The sequence below is a fragment of the Macrobrachium rosenbergii genome, chromosome 28 (genome assembly GCF_040412425.1).
Source record: "Macrobrachium rosenbergii isolate ZJJX-2024 chromosome 28, ASM4041242v1, whole genome shotgun sequence".
In the NCBI taxonomy this organism is placed as follows: domain Eukaryota; kingdom Metazoa; phylum Arthropoda; class Malacostraca; order Decapoda; family Palaemonidae; genus Macrobrachium; species Macrobrachium rosenbergii.
The window spans coordinates 8924972-8951525 of record NC_089768.1 but is presented as its reverse complement, the minus strand read 5'-3'; the positions used below and the strand labels follow the sequence as shown (position 1 = coordinate 8951525).

Sequence of the window (26554 nt, the reverse complement as noted above, 5' to 3'; positions counted from 1 at the left end):
TGGCATAAGCTGACACAATATTCCCTAAATGATATGGAGATAGTAATTAGCCCCAATGGAGCCAAGCTTAAAATTTTTCAGATACAAAAAAGACAAGAAAAATCAAATAAACCTCATCACTGAATATGTAGGTACACTAATAAAATCTGAAATAATCAAGAGCAAAAGCTTTAATAAAAACTCTGGAAAGTTCAATATACATTGATTATTCAATCTTGAGAAAAACATATAAAATCAATAAAACAACCAAATAAAAATACTGAAATACAGTACTAGGTAACACTGGAGAGCCCAGGAAACCTATTGCCTATTTACATATATTCACTTCCAGCAATTCCTTTAGATAATTAACACACAAACTACTGCCTCACTAGCTCAACCTGTTCCTAAGTTCAGTTGAAGACCTATGGAATGTATTTACTGTATCATCTGCATGATAAAATATGAGGAGACCTTATGTGGAGCGAGCTATGTTCATACCACTACTTTCCAGTAAGCAAGTTTTTTTATTTTTTTAAATACAGATACTTCTGAAAAGTAAACAGCTTGAATGCAACACCTGGATAAAAATAAGTCCCACTAACATGGCTAAATATTTATTCCCTTCTCCAACACTTTACTTCTCTCCAAATAGACAAAACTTTCACATAAAAAATACCTATAAAATACAAATTTTTCTGCAAAGTGACAGTGTAACTACATTTGCCAAGTATGCTAATACTTAAATACCAATATTTTCATAGATATATACATAAGACTGCACAAATCAGTTATAACTTGATACTTTCATAAAAACAATTAGTGGAAACAGCTATATATAAGGTACAGCAACAAATATCACTGCTATTCTTGGAAAATTTTTCTGTGGAACACTTAAAACAAAAGATTAGAAATTAACAAGTCATAAAACACAGTTTAACCAGACCACCAAGCTATACTGTTGTTGTTATCACATACTAAGCTGGCCACATGCCAGCACAGACTAAAATTCTTTACTCTCACAGGGCTGGCCAGAAATTAACAAAATTATATAAGGATAACTGGAAAAACTCTTATGTAGTTCATTTCTGCAGTGCCTAAACACCTGTTATTAAACCAATTCTAAAATCTTTTAGTATGAAATACACTTTCTAGAAGTTCCCATTCACATTAATGTGTCCGTAACTGATAATCCCCGTTTTGGGTGATGTAACGAACCCATGGTAAGGCCTGGTAGCCTGACTTCTCAATAATCTTCAGATAACGAACCTGTAAAAGAAATTGAAATTGAGGCATATATAGCTAATTCTCACTGATCTTTACCTCTGCTTGACTAAATCCACCTTCTCATCAGCAACATGCTCAATAACAAAGTACATGAAGCTAAAATATTAATTTTTGATTCTAACCAAGAACCAGATCTAACGAACTGTGCTAAAAGACCCTGTGCCAATCTTGGACCTGGACCAAAGTTTGTATGTTAAATTACATTTGTGGATTCAAGCCAAGGTTAAGCAGCTATGACAGATATCTTTTCACCATTTTTATTGTGTTTTATCATAGCCACCTTATTTTCCAAAGGTACAGCATTAAAGTATGTGTAGTAAGACTAGGATTAGGTACTTCCTTCAGAGCCATGGGCCTAATTATTAAATTCAACAAAAACAAGACATGCATATAACATACAAGCAACCATGTCTGAATTCAATGCCCAGAACTAGGGCCACCACGCAGCCAAACACTGGAACTATTAAAGCCAAATTTTATGTACTATGACAATTTTATGTTTTTCAGCTTTTCAATGGTCTTATTCTGTGTACATTATATTTCTGTACAGGTGTATTATCTTATTTATTAGGCAATTTCATACTGATTTTAGTATTTTTATGCCTGAAGGCCAGAACAACGTACATAATGAATACTATACAGTACAGCCGAATGTCATGTAAATAAGACAATGTATATTAAATCTACCGGACATATTTTAAAGTTTGTTTTTATATGGTTTGGCACTGTTTTTATTAATTTCTGTATTTTTTAGCAGTTTACCATTCATTGCCAACCAGCATAAAGAAACATAAACCAATGTAGGTCAGTTTTTATTTTTCCTGTTATCTCTAACAAAAACTGTTGTAAAGTCAAAAACACTCAAATTCAGTACAGCATAACTGAAGGTATTACTGTACAATAAATACAGTTTAGTAAAAGGGAAACATAGCTAATAAGCAGATATAAATTGGGGTACCTCCAGTTCAAAGAAAATGTGAGAAAATGAGGGACAAAGAAATTTATAAAATATTGGTCCCTTAGTAAGAAGGACTTAAGAGCTCTTTGTCCCTCACATAATATGTAATTATAATTACTCTAAATTAAAACCTACTATACTGCTTTCACATTCCATCATTATTGATGTGCATCATTAGGATATGAGAGAAATCAGTGTTTTGTCTAAGGATTATACCACAGACTTTCCAATATGTCTCTTCCTCTCCCTCTTTTCAACTAATTTTTATACAATCATTTTGAATGAAATGTACTGCCTTACATTAAAGTTATTATCAATTTCATTTGGAAGTTACCAAAATAAGACACTATGAAATCTTTGATTACAGTATACCACAGGCTAATAGGCCAAAGACTAGCCTATTACAAAACTTTGCAGAGATTTAGATATTTCAAAATCCAACAGCCACCAGATCTTTGACGTTTTACTTGAACCTAGAAATGTCTTTCTAATTTAAAGTACAGTATCAATGTATTTCTAATTTATACAGTATCAATGTATTTCTAATTTAAAGTACAGTATCAATGTATTTCTAATTTAAAGTACAGTATCAATGTATTTCTAATTTAAAGTACAGTATCAATGTATTTCTAATTTAAAGTACAGTATCAATGTATTTCTAATTTAAAGTACAGTATCAATGTATTTCTAATTTAAAGTACAGTATCAAAGTTCCTGGACTTACCTGAATTCCAGAAGTAGTAAAGTATGGAATTTCAAACCGAACTTGGATTGGTGGTTTTCCTTCAATGTCTTCACCTTCAACACTAGGCAGCCCAAAGTGTGCCCGCATTAAATATTCCTTGCCTCCCTGCAAGGTACAGTAATGATAAGTGAAAGCTACATTAAAAAAATTTCCAATAAATCAAAAGTAGTACAGTAGTTATGAATCCCGTGTAATAGCGTTTGTGATCTACTGAATCCAACACACACACATCAATGCAAAAAATGATTACCAAGTCTGCATTTTGGGGTATCCTGTTCATCATTGCTACGAAAACTACTTGCTTCCATGGTATGCTGAGGTAGAAATTCTAACCTGTGTGGATACCTCTTTGATTTCTATAGGACCCTACAAAGGAAGGAAGAGCACAACTACGATGACTTTTTATAGTTGCCCTAGAATGGACTGTCTGGATATTATCTTGGTTTCAGTTACTAAATAAGCCACCTGTCTGTTGGGATCAAGTCTAACAATAAGACAAGTTTAATAAGTAACTTTTTTCCTAACATATGCTAAACATGAAATAAAATTCTATAGGTGAGGAAGAGTTCCACATCTTCAAAATATCCTTGTTCTCATGCTCATAAAAACTTCACCAAATACTTTGCTATGAAAAATGAAGCATGCTTAAGAAAAATAAAGCCCAGGTTACTTGACTAGGGCATAAACAAAACGTAAGAAAGGAAGCCCATAATCTGGAGAGCATTTGCACTAGGTTAGTGACAAGTTTTCAAGCAGAGCATCCCTCAAATTTTGAAAATTGACAAAAACTTACTGGGAAGGACTTAATTGTCCAAACAATGCAGTTCTTTTCTGGCGTGTATTTCACAGATCCAACAGACGTTTTAAACTTAGGCGAATCAGCATCATTAGGGACAGGGATGATGATCTCCACATTGTTAGCTGTAGACCGCCTTTTGAACTGAGATTTTGCCTTAACCATGTATTCCACTCTGCTGTGAGCATGTCTTTCAATAACAGATTCAATCCAAATAAGGGGCTTTACCTGCAAATATTATTTTGTATGCATAAATACATAATACATTAGTAGTGTGATTGAACAATCTTACTCATACAGCAGTACAGTAATTTAAATTAAGTACAACCTAGGAAGTTGACATGGTACAGCTACAAATTATGAAGGTACCTCTTAGTCTGGTAAACTTCCTTAAAAATAAATATTGTTTTATGCTGATAACAGAAAGCTAACCTTATTAGAAATATCCTAACTTTTACTGTACCTAAAGTAAATATATGTTCTTTCTGCAAAAAAGTGTTATATTGTACTTAAATACAATACTACCCTTTATAAATACATATGTAAGCATTCAGTGTGTAAGGTAACATAATAAAACTACAAAATGGAAGGACATCAGTATGTAAGGTAACATAATAAAACTAGAAAATGGAAGAACAAGAGAAAACAATTGAAAATGAACATTTACCAAAGTACGAATTAATACCAGATAAAAAATTATACATAACAGAAAATGCAAAAATACCAATAATTTTAAAAACAATAATGTACTGAAACAAACAAAAACTGACACCAAGGTAACAAGTGGTAAAGCTGTAAATGTTACCAAAACTACACACAGACCTGGACTGAGAACAGTGGGTTAAGGCTTTTATGAGCACTTGCCTTCACCACCCTATACAATCATAAGCTTTTTTAGCTTTCCAAAATGTAGATAGGACAATATGAGAAGAGTAACTGCAAGGAATACAGGTATAGTCCAATTTGATTGGAAACTGGTGCATGCAATTATTCTTTCACCACAGTGTCAATTTTATGGCTAATACACAGCGTTTTACTACTACTTTAATGGGGCATTTTTTCTGGAATAAAAAATAGCACAATCCAACACAGTATGTAGTTTATTTGAATTTTTTTGCTGCCCTGTTAATTTTTACAAAACACCTGCCACTCATTACTAAGCCTCCTTTCCACATCATAGTATGGTCTTATCTCAGGTTTCAACTCTGAAAATATCTGAGCAAAAATGTTGCTACTTTGCATTCATTACTGCATATACAAAAAAATAAATACTATATGTATACTATATAAAAACATGCACTGTACAAACAAAAAGTGACTTAGCCAAATTAAGGTGTGGGTTCCACCACTCTATCAAAGTCTTATTAATCAGCTAATTATCAAAATAGTGCATTTGCAAAGCTTACAGCTCCAAATGGTCTATCGATAATCATTAATTGTGAGGCAACAGTTTGTACCACTGTATAACCAACTGATCACAATATTATGTACTGTACTTTTGCTAGACGCCCAACATTCTAAAATTACTAAAAATTTGTCTGTCATATAACTTACGTGAGTGTTTAACCGATATGACATCAGCTCAAACTCGCCATCGGGTGGGATGAATGAAATAGTCCGATCATTTTCAAACCTGTAACGTAACAATGAATTTTTAGGATTTGAATACCTGTACTACCAGTCACACCCCCATGAACTTTTAGGATATGAATACCTGTACTAAGTAAGAGTTAATTTCTCAATTTCAGTACTTCACTGTCCAAAGCTAAACAAACTACTTATTAATTCTGTTTCAAGAGGTTTTTCTACTACACTGGCACCTCAACTTAACAGACCTCAAATTAACAAATTTAGTTACTTAATGTACTTGTCACCATGACCAGAAAAAAAAAAAAAAATGCACTTTTAAAAGTGAATATGCTTTCAGCTAAATTACTCGTAACTGACGAGCTAATACTAACAATGTTGGCAAAGTGAATACAATTTTGACTGAAATTACTCATAACTGATGGGATTATATACTAAGAATGTTGGCAAGTGAATGATTAATGAGCAACTTTCTTAAAATGAATGAAATTCTTCAGTTCTCTTCTCAAAACAAAAATAAAACTGTTTTACATATTTGGATTTTCAACTAACCTTTTAAATGAATATATATTATATTCTTCAATTTGAAGAACAAAAAGTATTTTCCATTGTAAATCTCAGTTACTTCGAAATTATTGGAAATTTCTTTACTTTTAATATCTTTATTTGACGTATCATTTACTCACATTTTTGTTTGGGTCAGTTAAAAAATTGGATGTATTCTCTAAAATATTCTTGTATTAAAGTTCAAATCACATTGATTGTAAAGTCAAGACTGAGCAAGTTTCCACAGCCAGTAACTGATTAAATCACAAACCAAAATCTTAGAATATTAATATTATACTTTCTGTGTAGATTCTGGATTTATAATTTCTCCAGTAATACCCAGGGTGAATGCTGAACATTTCAATCTTCTGCCCTTTTCTAAATACATACTGAACCCCATTTGCTAAAGAAAAAACACACACAAGTAGTGAAGGGAATTCTGTATGGTATTGTAAGTGATGGGTTTATTCTGAAACAAAGATAATGAATAATCAACCAATTTATGATGCAAAAAGCTAACTGTTGATGTTACTAAGTCTTAAAATGTGAATAAATTTAAAATTTGCATAAAGAGGAAACATTACAAAACAGAGGTTAAGTCCCATGGCAAGCAGGATTTATAATGCTTGTGCATCCAATGAAGACAGGTAACCCAGTGCTTATCACAACAGAAAATATTTTTGATGAAAATTTAGAGTATCTTACTTAGTTGGCATATTAGACATGTGTAATATGGAACTGTAAGTTTGGGCAACGCATATGAAAATATAAACAAAAATGTTGAAAATGATAAATCTGAATTATATTAGTGGGGGTTAGCATTTCTTTCATCATCAATATAAGCATGTAAAATAAAATATACATGGTTCCAAGATAGGCACAGAATGCAACTCATGAAGCAACAGAGGCATGTCCAGCAGTTCCAGAACTGAATTTTGTCAAAGAAAAGAACTGTCTTAAGAGGCAAAGTCACCCATCCTCTACATCATATATGAAACAGGAAAAAGTTGCCAAAGGTTACAGCCTTCACAAAGTAACATCACACAGCTGATGTTTGTTTGACTGTGTATAGATTAGCCAAGCCTTTCATTGTTCATGTATCAGCTTGTCCTAGAGAACCAATGGGCAAAAACAAAAGTTCATACATGCCCAGCAGCAAGCTTGAGTTACTGCATCATTAACCACTGAATGGTTTGATAACATGTCTATTTTGATTAATCATAAAAGATCATCAGATATATATAGCTGAGTAACCCATCAATCATCATCATTTTCCACCCTTCCAACAAGAATAAGATCCAAATATTTACTTGTAATACAGTATTTTAATCAGGTTCCATAAACAAGAGTGAATTTTGTACTGTAAATGAGGTGTATTAGAAAACAAAGGTCCAGACACATTCTAAAATGAAACGGAGTTACTTACAAAATAAAGGAAAACTTTCAATGACTCCTGTAAGTAAAAAGAAACTCACCTTGAAAGCCTGACACATTGATGAAATTTAACATCTTCAAGTTCTACACTCTTACTCTTGCCACGTCCTGTAGATTCAAAAAGTACTTTGTCATTGAGCCCTAGTCTTAGCTCAGGCATTCCCGACAGGTAGACACGCATTTTTATACTTCCAACAATTTCACTGCGGAGCACATTACCATTTGAATTTGCCTGAAATATTGAGAGGCAAGAAGTCATACATCCATCAATTAGTATTTTCATTGCGTCAAAAAATAATTCTTCACAAGACTCCCAGAATTCAACCAAATAGTGTTTAAACCGACTTTATTTCATGCAACTAGAAAGACAAGCTGGCTCAAAGAAAAGAACCTATGCTGTTACTATTATTATAAAGTAATTTAATAATTAATGAGAAATCTTAGTCCTGTTTCTGGACTCATTAGGCTTGCTAAAAAGATTTGTTTTTCAATTAAAGGAAAAAATTAGTGTGAGGTGACTTACTCCTTAGTTTGTGGGTCATTGTAAAACTTTAAATTATAACCAAATTACTTTGTAAAATGGACATGTATCACAACTTACCAAAAGATTAACTCCTTCAATCACATCTAAAAAGACTTCATTTTTCCTATACTTTATTCCTTCAGACCTCCATGATACTGCATTGGTGACAGCTATAGGGGGACGGGGAGCTATTTCCAATTTGTGACCCTCTTGTGTAATATACCTGTGGTTTTGGAAATACCAAGCAACTATAGATTGCACAGCCTACAATACATTTTACACTCCATATATAAGTATAGTGAGGAGCAAAGGAAACATTTTATCAGCAGAATATTCATGGCAAATAGGCAACTTTCCAGACTAACATTTAAGAAATCACTCACTCTTGCAAAATCTTGGTATCAGTAGTCTGTGGGTAACCAAAGTCTAGGAGTTCATCCAATAACTCATAAATGATAACAAAGTTATCCCTAATACTCTCTTCCTCTAATTCCTGATAAAAAAAAAAAGAGAGAAATTACAAGTTATAATGGCCATCTGCCCAATTACAGTGGTATATCAAAAAGCACCAAAAAAATGTTACATTAAAAAATAAAACATACACACTTCAAATACTGTAGTTTTGTGTTTCCTAATTTGTAAAGGATTCAAACACGAACTTTGTCTGACATTTTCCAATTATTTTCAAATAAGCCTTACACCTTATCATATTTGAAGCATTTCTGCTTTTTCCTTTCAAGAAGGCTATGGGATTTTTCCAAATTAACTGCAAGTAAAAAATTAACCTAAATTTCAAAGAAAGACAGAAGAGGATAACCTACTTCTCAGCAGTGAGGCCCTTTGGAAATGGTAAAGTTTGACTTTCTTAGTAAATGACCAAGATTGGCTGGGAGATAAACAATAAATTGCAAAATCATCTACAAAAACATTACCACCAAAAGGTAAATATGGTGAAACTGAGTAAACTTACTTGAAGAACCCCTTTTCTAATTTATGTATATATGAATAAGCACTGTCAATATGTACTTGCAATGTTCAATCACATAATTAGTTTTGTATAAAACTTGGCAATTAGCCTTGAAAGTCAGTCATGAAACTTGTAAGTTGTTGCATCACCAAGAAAAGTTATATGTCTTCTGTAAAATAAATGTTGCAGCTGCAATTCCCTTACCTTTGAATCCTCTATGAAAATTCAATATGGTCTTGTAATTGTGAGAAAGTCTAATGTGGATCAAGTACTGTGCTGATATCCAAATGGAGTATTTGATTTACAGTATACTGTACTAACTATTCAATTATACTAACTAAGAGCTTAGTGTTTACCATTTTTACCTATACTCTGCATAAGCAGCTAATAAGACATGTTGGTGTAGCAATGACAATCAGTAATGCTTTTTGCAATGATTTTTGAAAGAGCTTTTGGTACATACAATGAGTTTATTGTCTTAAAAAGATACTTAATTTTGCCTACTGTAGATGCTTTTCCAATGAATTATGTATTTAATGAACAAATCATGTAAAGGTGGACCTGTTCTTATGATTCACAAGTTGAATTTCACTTCAATATCTGTCTTACTGTAACCGGAGTTTTATTTTTATTTTTTATTTGCACTTACTCTCGCCGCAGTGCTTTTGAAGACATGAAAATACTGGGAGTCTAGGCTGGCCCTATTATCATGGACTGGGTCGACTGCTCCTCTCACAGTACTCCATTTGGGAGGCTTACAAGGCACCTTGTGATAAGAAATCTTCAGGCCTTTCGTCCTGGCTTAGAAGATGGAGACAAGTTTCAGGGTGAAAAGGATGGGGTTGAGGAAGCAGATGACATTTCCTTGCCTTGTTCCTGTTACACCTCTCACCTAATCCTCCTGAGAGCAGCAGCAATAGCAGTAGCATGTGGGTCCACTAATGAAGCAGGGACCACAGCAACAAGGAAAACAAGGGAGATGACATTCTCTAAAATCAAACAAGCCATACAGCCTAGAGTTCAGTAATCCTGGCAAGCCCAGGGATGGCTGCAGAGCCTTCATGAACTCCCAAGGGTTTGAATGGATCCCTGCTTCTGGTGATGCAAAATCAGGATAGACAAAAGCATGTATATAATCAGTATCCAGACAAGTTAACTGTTACCAGCCCAAAACCTATCTTATCACAAATGGCGAGAGCAAACCAGTCCTCTGCTATCCTCTCTGATCCCCAGCAAACCATGCAGCCTGTAGACAACAGCAAGAACCAGCACACACAGAAGAATCAGCAGTTCCTAAAAGGATTTGATACAAGATAAGCTATCAGAATGAAGGAAGGCATAATGCCTCCTGACAAAACCAAAGGGGGTCTTCTTAGATATTTTCAGTTTAGTTCCATACTTTCCACTAAGGATACCAATCACTGCTCTCTCAGCAAGGAAATTCTAAGCACATACCTGGCTCTTGCAAAATCTAACACACACACAGAAAGTATGAGATCAATAATCAAGGATAACCTACAGCAGCCACACAAACAGACTCTTGCCAAAGACATCTCTCCTATTTATACATAATTTCTAAAGGAGAAAATACACTCTTCATAAACATACAGGGGATGCGTACCGCAACCCCCCGCGAATAGCTAAATTCCGTGAATACTTAAAACCCCTCTAAAAACACTTAGAACTGCCCATTTTGATAGTTTAAACACAAGAAAAACCCTGTAAAAATGCTTATCCCTGAGTATTTTAATAGTTTTATCTCAAAAAGTGCATTTATTCATGAAAATATGAAAATACAGTAATCAGTGAATATTTCTCAGTGAAAAATACCACGAATTGGCAAATTTTCCGTGAATAATGGGTAGATATGTTCCACAGAGAAACCCGCTAATGCGTGAGTCCGCGAAACATGAGAACACGAATACGGGGGGTTTACTGTACTTCCACAAACCAAAGTTCAAAATAAATGAAAAGGAGCCCTTCAATAACCATAAAAGTATAGGAAAGGTATCCAGTCTTGAAAAGCGACTCAAAAAAAAAGTGACAGTCTGCTGGAGAGTGAAAGGGTGGCAGCACCTATCATGCACCTCACTTCTTCCACTTACCTGTAAACAAGCTTCAACAACCAATAGAGCTTTTACCAACGATTCTCCCACATAAAAGGTGGTTTGTATTCTTGTAGGAACAAATGAAATGAGTTCAGTTAACACAGTGCATTCACAAGAATATAAAGTGGTGGTAAGCTAATCTAATGATAATGTTCAGCTGTAGAACTCATGAAAATATCTAATAATGGCAAATAGAAATAAATTTACGTATGGGACGACAAAAACTGGGAGAGGTGGTCCCACTCTCCAGCTTTTCCCATCCATCAACTCTACTAATTTTAGCTTACAAATGAGTATTTTAAATTTGATGATTTGTTTACTAAATCCAACAAAAAGGCAACCCAAGTAGAACTTTCATTCGTACCTACATAACAATGATACTGCATACCCTTACCTTAAAGTATTCTGAAGCGACAGACACAAGCTTATGCAGGAAGGCAAACACTAATGTAACATTAGCATTTATCATCGTCGTAGACACAACATATAAATTACTAACTTTTACAAAGCAAAATGTTGCCTCTTCAGTCTGAAAATAAAAAAAATTCTTGTTATTACATACTACCAACTTCAGAATATAACTAGTAAATCAATGAAACATTCTATCGCGCTACATTAAGACTAATGTAATCAAGCATGTTCATGTGTTACATTTAAAAATGGTAACAATATGAAAAATATCATCAGGTTTGGAAGATTGTTTTCCTTATTCCTAATATTTGTATTGTATGGAATTTAATTTTCATTCCCTTTTTACTTCATTCTATTTGGGATGCCATGTTCATGAGGTGTTTTTACCCATTGTAAATATGTGATACAGTGTTATTCTATTTTTCTATCACTTTCTATTGTGTTGTTTGATACATAATATCATAGACACTAACGAAGTGTATGGTACACCTACAAATACCACAACAGATTGCATCTCACTGGAGCACAGTATGCAGACTTTCTCAGGATGAAGAGCTATGGGACTAGGGGCAAGTCCCTAACAAATTTCAGTCTAACCACACCAAAGTCAGATTGTTACCCCTTCCCCTTCCCCATAACCCCTCATTATTAAGCTACAGTAAACAGCATATGACAGTACACAACATCTGTGCTAAGCCAATAAGCATACATACAGCACTGAGAGTCTGCCTTACTGTGAGAAATTATACAGCTGTATTTCCCTTTCCACTTCAGAGTGTTTGGTCTTCAGTCTACACAATCTTTTGCTTTGAAAAAAGTGAGAGCAGAATGGAGACTTAACACGAAGATCTGATCTCCAGACTCCTTTCTACATGCCATCAAAGAGGCTGACTGCATTCTTACCTGCAACTTCAAGAGCCCCACAAGGGTAGCACTTCAGGTCAAAGCTGTAAAAATGTCTGCCTTTGCATCTTATCCATTCACAAGGGTCTCTCACTTTGCTCAATTTTCCCAGCTCACTGAAGGGCAAACCCTTGGATATGCCTCATGAGTGGAGAAAAGTAACTTACTGGTCTTGAAAGACTACTTTGTAAAAATAATAAAAATAAGACTTCAATGGCAGGGAAAAAACTTCATCAATTTTCTAGGGGGTCAAGACATGCAAAGAAGTGAAATATGACTAACATGGAGGATTTTTTCTGATACATAAACACAGGTACAATTAGGGGGTCGTCTCAGCAACACTAAAGTCTCAAGTCTAATTCAGGACAATGAACCTCTGCATGAGTCAAGCCCTCAAGATGAAAAGCACAAAGATGACTTGAGAACTGAAAAATGAATAATTAAAAAGAGACCCCTTATTATGCAGAAGAGTTTTGGAGACTGATAAATACATCTGACTAGATAAAAGACCTCAGAGTCACACCCAGTGTTCTAGGCACACAGCACCTACTGCACACACGAACAGATAATGAAGCAAAGGCAATACAAAGCTCCCAGGTTTGAAAGTCAGAGATCTCATGATCTATTATGAAGGCATCTATCTCTAGCCACACAGTAAGCAATACAGTATACCCTTACAAAGAGCACTGGTTTATTATGCTGGGCAATAGGTACAGTCTTTCATTTGTACAAAAAAGTGTACAGTATGTAGTTTAAAGAAAATTTCACAATGCACAAAAATAATCATTACCTGAATAATGGGAGCCATGTTACCATCATCTTCACGTTCCATTACCAAGGGCATGAATTTCTCTATCACACCCATGTCAATATCACCACGATAATTGCGGGATATTAATACCTGGAAAAAGATATTATAATTAGCTACCTGTAGTACATCAAAATTTATGGCATTGCATAGCTTTTATCACAGATAAAAATTCATGTTTTACATCAGTGTACACAATGTGCATTTATTCTTGACCTTTGGGTCCCTGACAGCAACTAAGGTACATGATTATTTCGATTGTTTGTTGTGATGTTCCTTTTAAAGATGATCATTCTAGTATCATTTTAAAATCTAAAAAATACTTTGTTTACCATCATTAAAAATGCAAAGTAAAAAAAATTCAAGTGAAAGGCAGCTTTGGACAAAAATTCTGAACTTATCCACAAAGAAAAATTCACATTAATTTAATATAGATATGGTATATTTATGCTTATTTATTTTACTCTCTAAAATTACAAGTTTTACTGACATATTGCATGTTATGTTAGATAATAAAAGAAAATGAACAGATATTTTTTTTTTACTTAAGAATAGTCTGCCCAGCCCTTACCGAGTGATGCTGGAGAATATCATAACTTACTGCACAAGTTTCCATATTTTGATGCAATGCATGCATTTATGATGAATTTTTATCTTACTGTATTTTTTCAAATAACACATCTATAAAGTGTTAATGCATCAACACTTAACCACAGGGCCAACACTTACAATATCATTTACTCAATATCAATAACTGACAAGTGATAAATGTAACTATAGTTTTGTACATGATACTCAGTGAGAATTTACCTAATGCCTGTTGCATTTCCTTGGGATTACACAATGCTTTCTTGTGTCAAGCAAGAAAGCCATAAATGAAAAAACTTGGGGCTTTCAGCACTGGGTCCAGAAATCCTTGGACACCAACAAAATTATGTACCAAAGAATCTTCACAAATATGATTTTGCTAATTTAGCCTTAGGTACTGAGGGACAACATTAATTCAAATCATTTGTTTTATCACGGGAAACATAAGATACTAACCTTCCCCTTCACATCAAGGATGTATATAGCTGATATAGACATGGTGAGAACTGTTGGTAACTGGTGGTAACTTGTATTAAAACTTCAACAGCTCACTTCATACTGCAAGTATGCCTGAAAGAAAGAAAACAATGATAAAGAACATAGATAACTATTCAGTAACATGCTGTTTTAAAGTGATTTATATTTTCCTAGGTATACAAACCTGAGCCCTATATGTAAATTATATTCCTCAGTGCAAGCTGAAACAGGATGTTGAAACTTGGTAACAAGTGGGGGGAACTAATTGGTGGTACAGGGTGAGTGGGGTAAAACCCATCCACTACCATCAAGCACTTTTTCATATAAAAAGGCCGTGGAATAGAATGGAATGGAATATAAAATTTAGGTCACAGGCCAAGCACTGGGACCTACAAGGTCATTAAGTGCTTAATGGGAAATTGATAGTAAAAAAGGTTTTAAAGGTGAAGCGGAGAAAAATCTCACAGTTGCAATACGAAACAATTGTTAGGTGAGGGTGGAGAGTAACATGGAAAAAAGAATATGAATGGAGGTTACAGTAAAAGGAATGAAAGGGGTTGCAGCTAGGGGCCAAAGGGATGCTACAGAAAACCTTAAGTAATGCCCGAAGTGCACTGTATGAAGAGCACTGATAGCACTAACTCCCTACAAGGTAAATCGACCGTGAATGTTTGGCCACACACGTGTTCTACATCTCTAGGCTACAGATATTTCACCTTTAGTTAAAGTACTGTACAATTTGCATTTTTAGCATTCTCCAGATCTAGTTTTACATTTCTACAGCTATATGGCCACAGCCTTCAGCCACTTTTACATTTCTAAGATTATCTGGTTATATTTCAAATTGGTACATATTAGATTGTTGTCAAAAACATTATGAGACATTAACTTCTATAACTTAGGAATGTTTTTGCAAATAATAGTTCACATAAAACAAGATGCATTAACAATCTGATCTTAAGAATCTTATGGCCTAGCCTCTTCCCTCTCCCTCTTTTTTTATTTATTTTACTTTAATATCAGTTCTTAATACTGGAGTTTTTTTGGTTTCGTTCTTAAGTTTCCTTAATAGGTTATGCTTAATACAAAAAGCATGTTTCAATGTTTAAATCAATGGGGGCCGGTACTAACCACAGTATTCAAGCGAGTGGGACTGGTATTAATGTAAAAAATTAAAAACTAGTAATAAGCACTTAGACACATGTAATTACAAAAAAACTGGAGATGCTATTACCCTCACTAGGCTGTTACTGTACTTTCTGTATTAGACAAGCTCAGTGCGTTTTCATTTATTTTTTCTTTAAATTTCAATGGTATTCTTTTTACAATTCCTGACCACAATTTCCTTCAGGCTACTTCACTTAACATTCTACATTCCACTCAAGGCAATGCTCAATTACTAAGTAAAATTAGGTAATGAAAGAGAGTAAAAATCCCAACAATGCAAAACAATTGTGATTCTGGCAGCTGCAACGACTATCATATTCTATAGGCCTAGATGTTGGTGAGACCTTATTCATAAGCAGCAGGCCTACTGTAGCCTAGCAGCTGTTACCGTTTCATTACAAAAGATGCAAAGCATTACTGTTATTACTATTAGGCCTATTATTCCAAAGATTAGCTTATTCATAAGGAACAAGCCTAAAGGAGCCATTTACTTGAAATTCGAGCCTTCCAAGAATATTACAGTGTTCATTAGAACCATTTCTTCTTTCTAATGAACACAATACTCTTTAGAAGCTTGAATTTCGAGTTAATGGGTCCTATGGGCTTGTCCCATATAAATGATTCAACTGAAGAATAATAAGGTAATTCTATATATTAGCTCCGCGCCTGTTTTTACCTTTTCAACTGGTTTTTTCTACTCTTTTAGGGGTTCTGATACTGGCGGTGCATTTGCTTGTTGTCGGCCGGATGGAATGTCCCTTCGCCGTGTTTAGTACTGGCCCGGGGGGGGTTGGGTACCCATACGTTAACAAGTTATTGCACTTGCCGGACGGGATGTGAACCGTTCGAAACAGACGTACCCGTGCTCTGTCTTGTGAAGATCGCGTATGGAAACCCCTTGTTGGATGGGCTTCAGGGGTTAATTACAGGTTAATTACACTCGAGCGCCAAAAATTAAAGGTAAATTCATAATTAGCAACCGAAAAACTGTAGAAAAATTCAAGTTAGAAGGCAGTCGCCGCCACAGAACTATATAGTTCTACCAATAATAATAATAATAAAAATAACTAAAAGATCCCTTGATAAACTTGGTTAGGCGGCTGGCTAGTGTTCAATCCAGTCATACGACTATGCATAGGCTATCTACCACATCTTTATTAATCTTAGACTCGCCAACATTGCCCAGCCTTAAAAACCATCAAATTAATGTAGCCTAAGTTACAACAAGATAGAAATAAGCTACCCATAGGCCTATTCTTACTGATAGGACTTGGGCACGTCACGAGAGGGAATTCGACCTAAGCTTGCCCAGGCGTAAGTAGGTGTCATAACAATAGTAGTAACCCTAGGATACAGGACCCTACTTTGTAATCAATCCCCGGATGACAATTTTTAAAAAATTCCCTTATTATACTCATAAAATGGCTGTCAGAACAGTAGACCAGGAGTCGTAGAACAAATGGAGAAAGGAAAAATAATACTTACGGGGTAATTTGAGACACCAGCCCTTATTACTGTTTACTGTCTGACAGCGAGTCGTAGCCAGGCGAAAGCCATCGATAACTTCAGGTGGTTCCGGATGTTTTTTTAAATTATATATTAGAAGTTAACTTTGGCTAACAGAACTGAATTTGAATTAGGAATAATTAGTTTAAGTCATAAAACATATTCCACCACATTTAATGATTCAGTAAAACTGAGTATTTAGATTACTGATAGTGTCTGCGTTCGATGCAGCGTAATTTGCAGCATAAGCATATAAAAGCTTACATGAAGACTTTATTATTATACAAAAATTATTTTGCAACAATCATAATTTAATTAATAATGGCGAATCACAACGAAAGGCTTCATCGATGAAGAATAAATAGTTATCGGAACAGTTCAGTTGCAAGATTTTCACTTTGGAGAGTTGCTTTTCGTGGCGATTACTTTTGCCATGTAAAAGCTGTCTGCCGTGGATTCTCATAGACGACACAATACAAAAGGTTTCATTCAAAGAAAGAAGATTCGGAATCTCAATAAATATAATCGAACTTCTTCTTAGGAACTTACAAACGACTCGAAACTCTTATTTGAACTGAAAGAGATAAATATCTCCCGCACTTATAGTAAGTGAATACGTACACATACTGAACTGTCATTCGTGTTAAATTAAACTGGATTTCTTTTTTTATTACGAGGCCACTTGATTTTTTAACTCATATGATGGAATCGACTTGTGATGCCGTAAGTTGCGACCTATATTGTCGGATTTGTAATGTTGTCTTTACTTAAATATGAAGTATGTTAGATTAGACCAGCATAGTCTGAGCCTATGTTGGCTATCCTCACGGGCTACCCTATGCATAAAGACTTGGCTGGGACTGTATTTTTTAAAATTTATTTTCGCCTTAGCATTGGAAGTAGCGTAGGAATAGACAGCTTACTGGGGACTGGGTTTTACCTTAATCTAATGGATATCAAAACGTACACGAAGGCATGGTGGTATTTATTTTCGTATTTTATTTGCTGTGTAGTTAAGTCTCCTCAATATGTTCGATACGAAAAATAAGACCGAAGGTTTGTTCCGCGTATGAACAAATGACAAGTTTTTAATTAATTTGTATGTATTTTCATAGCTAACAAACCTGAGGTCTTTAACATAGACTGCCCACCTTTAGCCACCCCTCTTATGTCTTATCCTGGGTTAGAAGCAAGCTTGAATGCATCAGGAGGGTATAGCTGGGTCTCTGACCTGCTTCCACCTCGTCTGCGTATCAAATGCCAGATGCCACAGACTCCTTGCATATACGATTTTATATTATTTTTAAACCGGTTTCCAGCTGGCGCCAGAAGATTTATCCTAATGTTAAGGCCTCAGGTTTGTTAACTATGAAAAATACAGTTTGATTAAAAATTTGTCATATTTAAAGGGAATGGCTGCACAAAGATGTCATTTATTAATATACAGTAATTTTGTTATTAAACGATAGAAATGGGTGTATATAGTAGCTTACATTGGACGTGAGATCATATGAAAAATTTAATATCTTTGGTTTAAGTTTCTACATGCGTCCCGGGGGCCTGGTGCTAAACATGGCAACAGTTTTGTGGGACACTGTGTTTTGTCCCAGTCGCTTGGGAAGGAAAGCAAAATTATAAATAAGACAGTTAAATTTCCATTAGCTTGGTAAATTTCTCAAATTATCTTGCCTGTACTGCATTATATACTCCATTTTCTATATTCTTCAGTCAAGGAATGATACTAATGGTCGATATCTTAAAGTGGATGTCTGTTTTAAAGATATACTAAAATCTATCACAAATGTACTGTTACTGATGTATTGGGTAACTGTAAAGAAGACGGCTACACGAAGATATCAACTATTAATATAGTTCCTTGACTGTAGAATATAGAAAAGAGTGTGTATAATGCAGTACAGGTGAGATGATTTGAGACATTTACCGAGATAACAGAAATTTACCCGTCTTTTGTTTATATTTTTGCTTTCATCCCCAAGGGGCTGGTACTAAACACAGCGTCCTGCGGAACTTGCATCATGTTTAGTACCATCCCCTCATTGATAAACAGAAACATAAACCAAAGACAGCAAATTTCTCATCTCGGTATATTTCTCAAAGTATCCTACCTCTGCTGTATTACATACACCCATTACTATATTGTTTAGTCAAAATATTGTATTAATAAACGATATCTTCATGCAGCCATCTCCTTTACATTTACCATTTATCATCCATATGTTGCAACATTGGTACCCGTGGGGCTGGTACTAAACTATATAGTATATAGCCTATGTGTCAACTTGTCATTGGCATCACTTAGTGGTAGCTTGAAGAGAATCTTCCACACTTGATGCTGAAAGTCTTGTAGCCAAATGTGGAGCCAGGCTAATTTAATTTATTAAGGAAATGTGGTAACATATATTGGCCTTTGTATGAAGCTGAATGCCTGCTGCTATGAGTATTACAATATTAGCTGCATTCAACGGCTTCTGCATGGCATACACAATGAAGACTTGAGAATGATTCTGAATATTATATTGAAGGTTGTGAATGGTACAGTATTCTCATCATGCTACCATGTTTAAAGGTATTTAATGAATGCAAAAAAATTGATTATAAGCATTGCAGTTTGATACACAAAAGCTAAATTATAAAAATTGCAGCCAGGGAAGGTGTTTTGATTTAAGCCAGGGTAGCTTCAAGTGTTGAGCAGACTAGGCTATTCCAAAATACATTCTTATTGTGACAGAATAACATAGACTAGACAAGGGCCAATGGTTGAATTGTGTTGATTGCTATATTTTTTCTTTATGAAATTTATGAAATGTGGAAGCAATTGGGCAGCTTATTGATTAGCAAGATAACTCAACTGTGTACCTGTTGGCAGTTGACATAAGAAAGTTTCATGAATTTTACAAATCTCCATGTAGTCTAACCTTTCCAGAGTCTTGCATTTTCTCTCCAATGTCCTTGGCATCTTCCTCAGCGTGTGAATTTCAATGTTTAGATGGTTTGGATAACTTTTTGTCAGACGAGTAATAGATAATGGCTGTAGGAAGACAAAGATCAGTAGAAAGTCTCAGAAAATTGTAAAATAGGACAAAAGACACAAGAATGGTGAGAACTCATTTTATGTCCTACCCTGCAGAGGGGAAAGTTTGTTGTAAAAAATGTTAATGATAAGAAAGATGATTAATTTTGGTGTCAACTGTCGCAGATTTATTCATTTAAAGGTAAGCATTGCTTTGTCAGACCATGTGTAAGTGGCATTCCATTGTTTGGATTGATCATGTCATACAAATGTCAATGGATCATGACTCCTTACTAGATGATTATTGTAATTCATTACCATCTGTAGTGAATTACTTTAGGCAATTTTCTTTTGTGTAGTTTCTGCTGAACACTTTTTCTTTTTCATGTTAGTAAGTGTTTGAGGTATTTATATTTGCATGAAGAATGATTCAGTTATAGTGTGTTCTAGCATAAAAATATTGACTGTTTCCTTTTATTTTTTTCAGGGTAAAAATGTAAACAGCAGCATATAGAAGCACCCGTAGCCTTAGTATTAACAAAAATTGATCTCAGTGACATTTGGTCAAGGAAGAGAAGTCAAGATGACACAACAAATCCAGAGTTATTCAGGTCAGAGTTATGACCGATGGGTTGAGCGTAATTCAAACAGTTCAACGTTTGGGAAAGTGCAGAAGCAGTTTTGGTTTACAAAAAGTGCTGTAATACGCAAGCTTGGCAAAAAGGAAGATGAGCATGTTGTTGCATCAGATGCTGAATTGGATGCCAAAATTGAACTTTTCAAAGCTATTGAATCAAGTACTAAAGAGTTGCAGGTAAGCTTTGATACAAGATGGCTGTCAGATTTTAATTTTATTTGATTTTATATACTGTATATCATTAGCATACAGCTGCGTTACATGCATTACTTTATTTCAAGAGTGGGAAATTAATTAGTGAACAATATATAGTAGAATTCTGTCATTAATTTGTTGGGTAAATATTACGATGAGTAATGGTAAATTTAGCTATTGAGTACAGCATTAGGTGTTCTGCCTGTTGAATACATTATTTTCAAACTTCTTTTGCTAAGTAATAGAGCATATATAGTACAGTATGTTGACAGTGTTGTTTCTTGAGATTTTGACTTAATTTTCTCCTCAGGTTCTTCTTGCTGATTACCAGAACAAAATATGTGTTATGGCACAGGAAGAAAATGCTATGGGGAGGTTGTTGAAGGAGTATGGCAAACAGGATAGGAGCCGAGCCGGAAAAATGATGACTGCAGTTGGTAAGAGTTTAAGTTATACTGCTCAGCAGAGAGTAGCTCTTCGGAATCCTCTCGTAAGACTTTTTCAAGAAGTAGACACATTTCAGACACGTGCGGTGGAAGACACACTTTGTACGGTTACAGAGATGGAAAAAATAAGGACAGAATATAGAGGTGCTCTCATGTGGATGAAGAACATATCCCAAGATTTCAACCCAGATCAGTATCATCAGTTGGAAAAATTTCGAGAAGTCCAGGGAATTGTTAAGCAAAAGAAAGCAAAATTTGACCGAATAAAGCTTAAAAGCCTACAGAAGATTGATCTTCTTGCAGCATCTAGGTGCAATATGTTTTCTCATGCTCTTATTGTTTATCAAAATAATCTGATTACTTTTTCAGAAAAAACCTCTAAGACTCTCAGTAGTGTAGCAGGAAATTTCAAAGGATATCAGCCCTATGACTTCCAGGTGATTAAGGAACTTGCAGAACCTCCTAGAAGACTTGATGATGCCAAGGAAGAAGAAGATGATGAAAAGTTAGAAGGTGATGAAAAGACCTTTTTCAATGCTGAATATCATGATGACCCAGAAAAGAAAAAACAGCGAAACAAGGAAAGACATGGAAATAAGAAAAATAGAAAGAAGAATAATGCAGATCAGAAGAAGAGTGATAGTCTTGTGAATCTCTTTGATTATACAAATGAAGATGTAAGTGAGGAACTCCTTAATCTACATCAAACAGAAAATAATGTAGATGCAAAGAATTCTAAATCTCAGTTGCTTGATTTCCTCACAAACAATCCAGAAGTGCCTGACACAGAAAAGGACACACAGCAAATGCTGAAAGAGCTTTTTGACAGTCCTGTTCACCAACCACTTCCTGTCTTTGGGTCTGATGAAAATTCGGGTGCTTCTGGGCTCTCCAACCCTGAGCCAGGGATGGGAGTAAGTTCTGTCCAAAGTTTAGGGGATCTTGACTCGGATCCTTTCTCTATGTTGCAAAGTCACTCAAGTGAACGTGGTAGCATGTTCCTTCCTTCTCAGCTTTTAGATTTTGGAATGCAAAGTTGGCAAGACCAGTCAGCCAACTTCTCACTGCAGAGCCAGATGCCTGCATTCCAGTCAGGAAATTCAATTGGTGCTCCATCAAGCACTGTAAATTTACCTGCTGGTTCACAGTCACAAACACAAAAAGCTAATGAGGCAGTTAAAACTACTGCAAGCTCAGGAACAACACAAAGCCATGATCTGAAACAGGAAGTGAACAAATTAGACTGGTATAAAGTATTTCAAGACATTGATCCTTTGGGAGATCCTGCAAATGCAATATTCAGCCAAGTGCTGGATGATGACAAGAAATGTTAAGGAAGAATAAGTTTTTATAGGTATGTATAACCTAAGTAATGGTTGCATTAGTAAATTAAGTTATGGATATTTACTATTTATAAAAATGCCATATTTTTAGTGTTTTTATTTTGCTTTATTGGAAGTTCAAATATGAAACTATTTACAGTAAAATTGACAATAGTTTTGTCATTTGCCTTCTTATCATGTGAATCATTGTATAGCAGAACTTAGTTGCATTTTTCTTCCTATTTTTTTATTTATGCAGTCACTAGTCAACAGATATCTAGTCAAAGCAAAAAGGGAACAGTGCAGAAAGTCAAATGTAACTTATTTCAAGATTTATGCCAGGCATGCTAGTTGCTTCTGCTGTTTTTCCACGGTCTGGTTGATTCTCAGGTAGAACACGTTCTGATTTACAAATGGGGTTGCCCCTTATAAGTAGGCAATGCAGTAATAAAAACAGGAATTTCAGCAAACTGGTATTCAACTAACTTTTATATGATTTTGTTTTTTAGTAACAGACTCACATGATTGAAAATAGCCATCTGCAACAATTTTGTTTTTCAGGGAGTATACTTCTGAAATGTTCTTCATCTTTCACAAACCTTGCATTCAAAATATTGATTTTAATATAAGCATGTGCACTGTGTTCATTAGATACAAGATATTTTGGAAATATAGAGGTTTTCTTTAATGCATATTGCCCTGCTGTATGCAATATCTCCAATCTTGTACTGTGATTAAAAACTAGTGTCATAAACAACATGATTACAAATTAATATGTTCATTTAACTTACAAGTTCTCTTGTATTTATTCATGCCAGAATGCTAGGTTGTTGTGGACAGAAGAAGTGTTGGATAACTGCTTTAAAATAGGGAAAGTAGTAGCTTGTTTATGGGTGAGACTCATCTACTATGGGAGCCCACCTGCCTCTCACCTGTTAAATGCCATCATTCCCTAACTCAGTTTCATTGTAATTGGACATTTGTTTAGAATGCTGTTCACTGAGTCTTTATTTAATTCTTTTCCTTTTCTAGGAAGCCTGCTTTGTAGTCAGTTTGTTAGTATTTTTTCTTTAGCCATTTTTTCAGTCATCAAAATGGTGTTTGCAATGAAAATTTGATGTGATGGGGACAAGTTTTTTTATGTTGTACCAAGTATTTCCTGATGCAAGTAAACTAGACATTCACTCATTTCTGAGACAGGGGGACCAGGTCAAGATGAGCTGAGCTGTTGTCATGGAAATTTAGGAAGTTTCAACCAATACCTGAATAAAATCACAACTTGGGCAAATGGATGAGGTTATGAAGCATTTTGTCATGCTTCAGCCAAGCCAGACAGTCAAAGGGACTCCATTTAACTAAGACTTTTTCCTAAGATTGACCACCATGGATTATAACTGAAAGGAGTCTAGAGATTAAGATTCATTTTCTAACAACATTTACATCCTCAGTGGGTTTGTACATAACATCTTGTATGAACTGGTCAGTGGTTAGACTTTCCTACTGTTCACCTATGATGAACAGTAGGAAAGTTTAACAACACCCCTCATATTCTTATTCCGTTTAATGTCAGTAGCAAACTGCATATTTTCATTCTGTCAGACGACCAGCATTTATCGGTGTGACTTGACTCTGCATTACTCAGTGCAACCAAATATATTGGTAGAAATCAAGTTTATTCAACACACTTCTGAAGATTTAAGCAACCAGTCGCCTATGTAGAGAAGATTGTAAATACACTATTTTAAATAAGGGGGCTTTGGAACCTGTTTTGCCGATGACATTAAGTATTATGTTAGAGAGTTGAGAAATATCCCTTATAATGGGTTGACTACTAAGTAAAGATATCATTCCTTTCACATTTTCACTTTAGCGAGCCCTCTTAAGCATGTAGGAGGGCTTTACTAAAGTGAAAATTTGAAAGGAATGCCATAGATATCGTTGCTCAGCAGTCAACCCATTATAAGGGATATTTCTCAACTCCCTAACATAATACTCAATGTCATCAGCCAAACAGGTTCCAAAGCCCCCTTATTTAAAATACAGTATTTACAATCTTCTGTATACTGTATAGGCAACTGGTTGCTTAAATCTTCAGAAGCATGCAGTAAAAACTTGATTTCTACCAATGTATTTGGTTGCATTGAGTAATGCAGAGTCAAGTCACACTGATAAATGCTGGTCGTCCGATAGAATGAAAAAATGCAGTTTGCTACTGACATCATTAAACGGAATAAGAATATGAGGAGTGCTGTTGCCATCATCCAATCAGTTAGCAGATCACACTGCTGGTGAATGACTTTCACTAGGGTTGTGTTTCAGCATCCTAAAAAGATACAAATTAAGCAGTAAAATGGATAAGCACAATTAACGTACCAGTAATCACTATGAATTTGCTGAATGTAATTCAGTGATTAAAGTAATTAGTCAAGATGTAGAATTAAATTAAAATTTCAAAATACAATAACAAATATACTGAGCTCCTTTCACAGTATTCAGAGAACTGCCTCAGTAGCTTTTTGTTCAGATTCAGATCCTCAGCCTTAATTTTTTGCACCATTGATTTAAACATAGGATGGCTCCAGTCACAATCTTCAGTGAATGTAATATTAGGTGATAATGAGTTACCACATTCTTTACTATGTGCCAAGGGATTTGCTAAACCAAATGTTGTTTTCTGAGATGTTAAAAATTTTGGGAGGCATTGACCCCTTCATGTAACTTTTTGAAAAAAACCTTCACACCCAAAATTATTGGGTGAAAATAATTTTTTATTATTTTGGCTCCAACGCAAATACTTTTCCATCTTATGGTATGGTCAAAGAATTTCAAGTTTAGCTTCAGCTTTATTAGTTTCAGTTCATTCATAGACAGGATTTCATGGGAAACAGGCTAATTGTCCCTTATGAGAGGATGGTCAACAGTTTAATTATCTTTGAAGTTGACCCATGGCCTTTTAGAGCTTACATGATGGATACATACCTGGCACCCTACATTTAGGATTTTCGTGAAGGAGGAAGGTGCTGTATCACCTGATGCAGTGGTTTCTGGTACACAATAAGAATGAGGTCCATGATGACCAGTCATATTGAGTAAAATTATAAATCAAATCAAATCAAATCATAAATCAGTCTTTACATCTTACGGGGAACATAGGATTAAGTTCCAAGTGATAGCACAGACACATTCAGGCCAAATCATCTGCACCACTGTGTTCAAGTGTGAAAGGCTAGACTTCATACCAAGTGTTAATGAAGAGGTCAGTTGCATCTTGAATAATGAAGTTCTTCCAATAGTTTCTTGGCAGCCTGTCCTGGATAACATCAAGAAACTGGACCAGACTCTCTGCACACCATTGTTAGTGTGCCCCAAACATCGTGACAGTTCTTTGGCCAATGGGTAGATCTAGGGGGTGGCATTGAAATGCAAAAAAAAAAAAATATTGGTGTTGGGTCCAATCATCCATGGTCTTGGAGCATTACCAGCAAGAAAGAACATTGGTTTTGTTATTCTGGTTGGCCTACTACACAGGGCAGGTAAAACATGACCAGCGATGTATCTTCAGTTGATAGCAGTTGTCATCCATGCCTTCAAGCCAGATTTCCAGAGTATCCAATGTTATACCATGTTGAATCCTTTCAGTACATGGGTATTCTCTGTAAGATACAGCCTGCCTGGCAGCAGCTTCAGATCTGCAGCCTCCGATGGCAGTGCCAGGTGTGACATGGTTCTTGGCTAAATATTGGCTTGCCTCTCAAAGCCCTTACACTGCCTGAGCAAGAATACCTTTTTAATAGGTCTCAAACTCAAGCCCTGAGATCAGCAAACAAGTGATAATGCCTTCATTGAAATTATTTCGGGTTATATGGTGGTCCTTCTCCAGTCCATATCCTGAAATAAGATGAATAGGAGCCTCTCTCTATCCTCCTTGATTAGTGAGTCTTTTTGTGATCAACAAAAACATAGTCTTATCTGCAACATGCATCTTTCTCCTGAAGAACCAGTGACACTTGATTTGGCAAGTCTAAGTGCCTGTGGGCCCCCATATCCTTCATTCTTATGATGCAAAGTTTCAGGTTTGACCTCTAAACACAAGTTCTTACATAACTAAACACAAGTTCTTACATAACTTTGAA

At 35.2% G+C, this 26554-nt stretch overlaps 2 protein-coding genes across 2 annotated transcripts; one reads left to right on the top strand and one right to left on the bottom strand.

Annotated features, from left to right (window-relative positions):
• Positions 1-155: 155 nt before the first annotated feature.
• On the bottom strand, positions 156-16982 carry AP-1mu (adaptor protein complex 1, mu subunit). Its single transcript, XM_067130011.1, has 11 exons — positions 16770-16982; positions 14097-14210; positions 13035-13145; positions 11325-11459; positions 8239-8348; positions 7934-8078; positions 7374-7564; positions 5320-5398; positions 3763-3993; positions 2949-3074; positions 156-1248 (listed from the first exon to the last, which is right to left on the bottom strand). Exons 2-11 carry the CDS (start codon positions 14136-14138, stop codon positions 1150-1152), a joined length of 1269 nt encoding a protein of 422 aa, XP_066986112.1. The 5' UTR covers positions 14139-14210; positions 16770-16982; the 3' UTR covers positions 156-1149.
• Positions 16983-17382: 400 nt separating this feature from the next.
• Positions 17383-23003, top strand: ICA69 (islet cell autoantigen 1-like protein). The gene is made up of 3 exons (XM_067130010.1): positions 17383-17513; positions 20309-20635; positions 20964-23003. The coding sequence occupies exons 2-3, from the start codon at positions 20405-20407 to the stop codon at positions 22431-22433; spliced, it is 1701 nt and encodes a 566-aa protein (XP_066986111.1). The 5' UTR covers positions 17383-17513; positions 20309-20404; the 3' UTR covers positions 22434-23003.
• The last annotated feature ends 3551 nt before the right edge of the window (positions 23004-26554 follow it).

What these genes read in the sequence shown, in the direction of transcription:
- AP-1mu (XM_067130011.1), bottom strand. Translation starts at nt 14,138, where the DNA reads ATGTCTATATCAGCTATATACATCCTTGATGTGAAGGGGAAG. An exon ending in CAATGTGTCAGGCTTTCAAG is followed by an intron (nt 5,399 to 7,373) that starts GTGAGTTTCTTT and finishes GTTACGTTACAG; the next exon opens with GTTTGAAAATGATCGGACTA. An exon ending in GGACAATTAAGTCCTTCCCA is followed by an intron (nt 3,075 to 3,762) that starts GTAAGTTTTTGT and finishes TGTACCTTGCAG; the next exon opens with GGAGGCAAGGAATATTTAAT.
- ICA69 (XM_067130010.1), top strand. Translation starts at nt 20,405, where the DNA reads ATGACACAACAAATCCAGAGTTATTCAGGTCAGAGTTATGACCGATGG. An exon ending in CAAGTACTAAAGAGTTGCAG is followed by an intron (nt 20,636 to 20,963) that starts GTAAGCTTTGAT and finishes TTTTCTCCTCAG; the next exon opens with GTTCTTCTTGCTGATTACCA.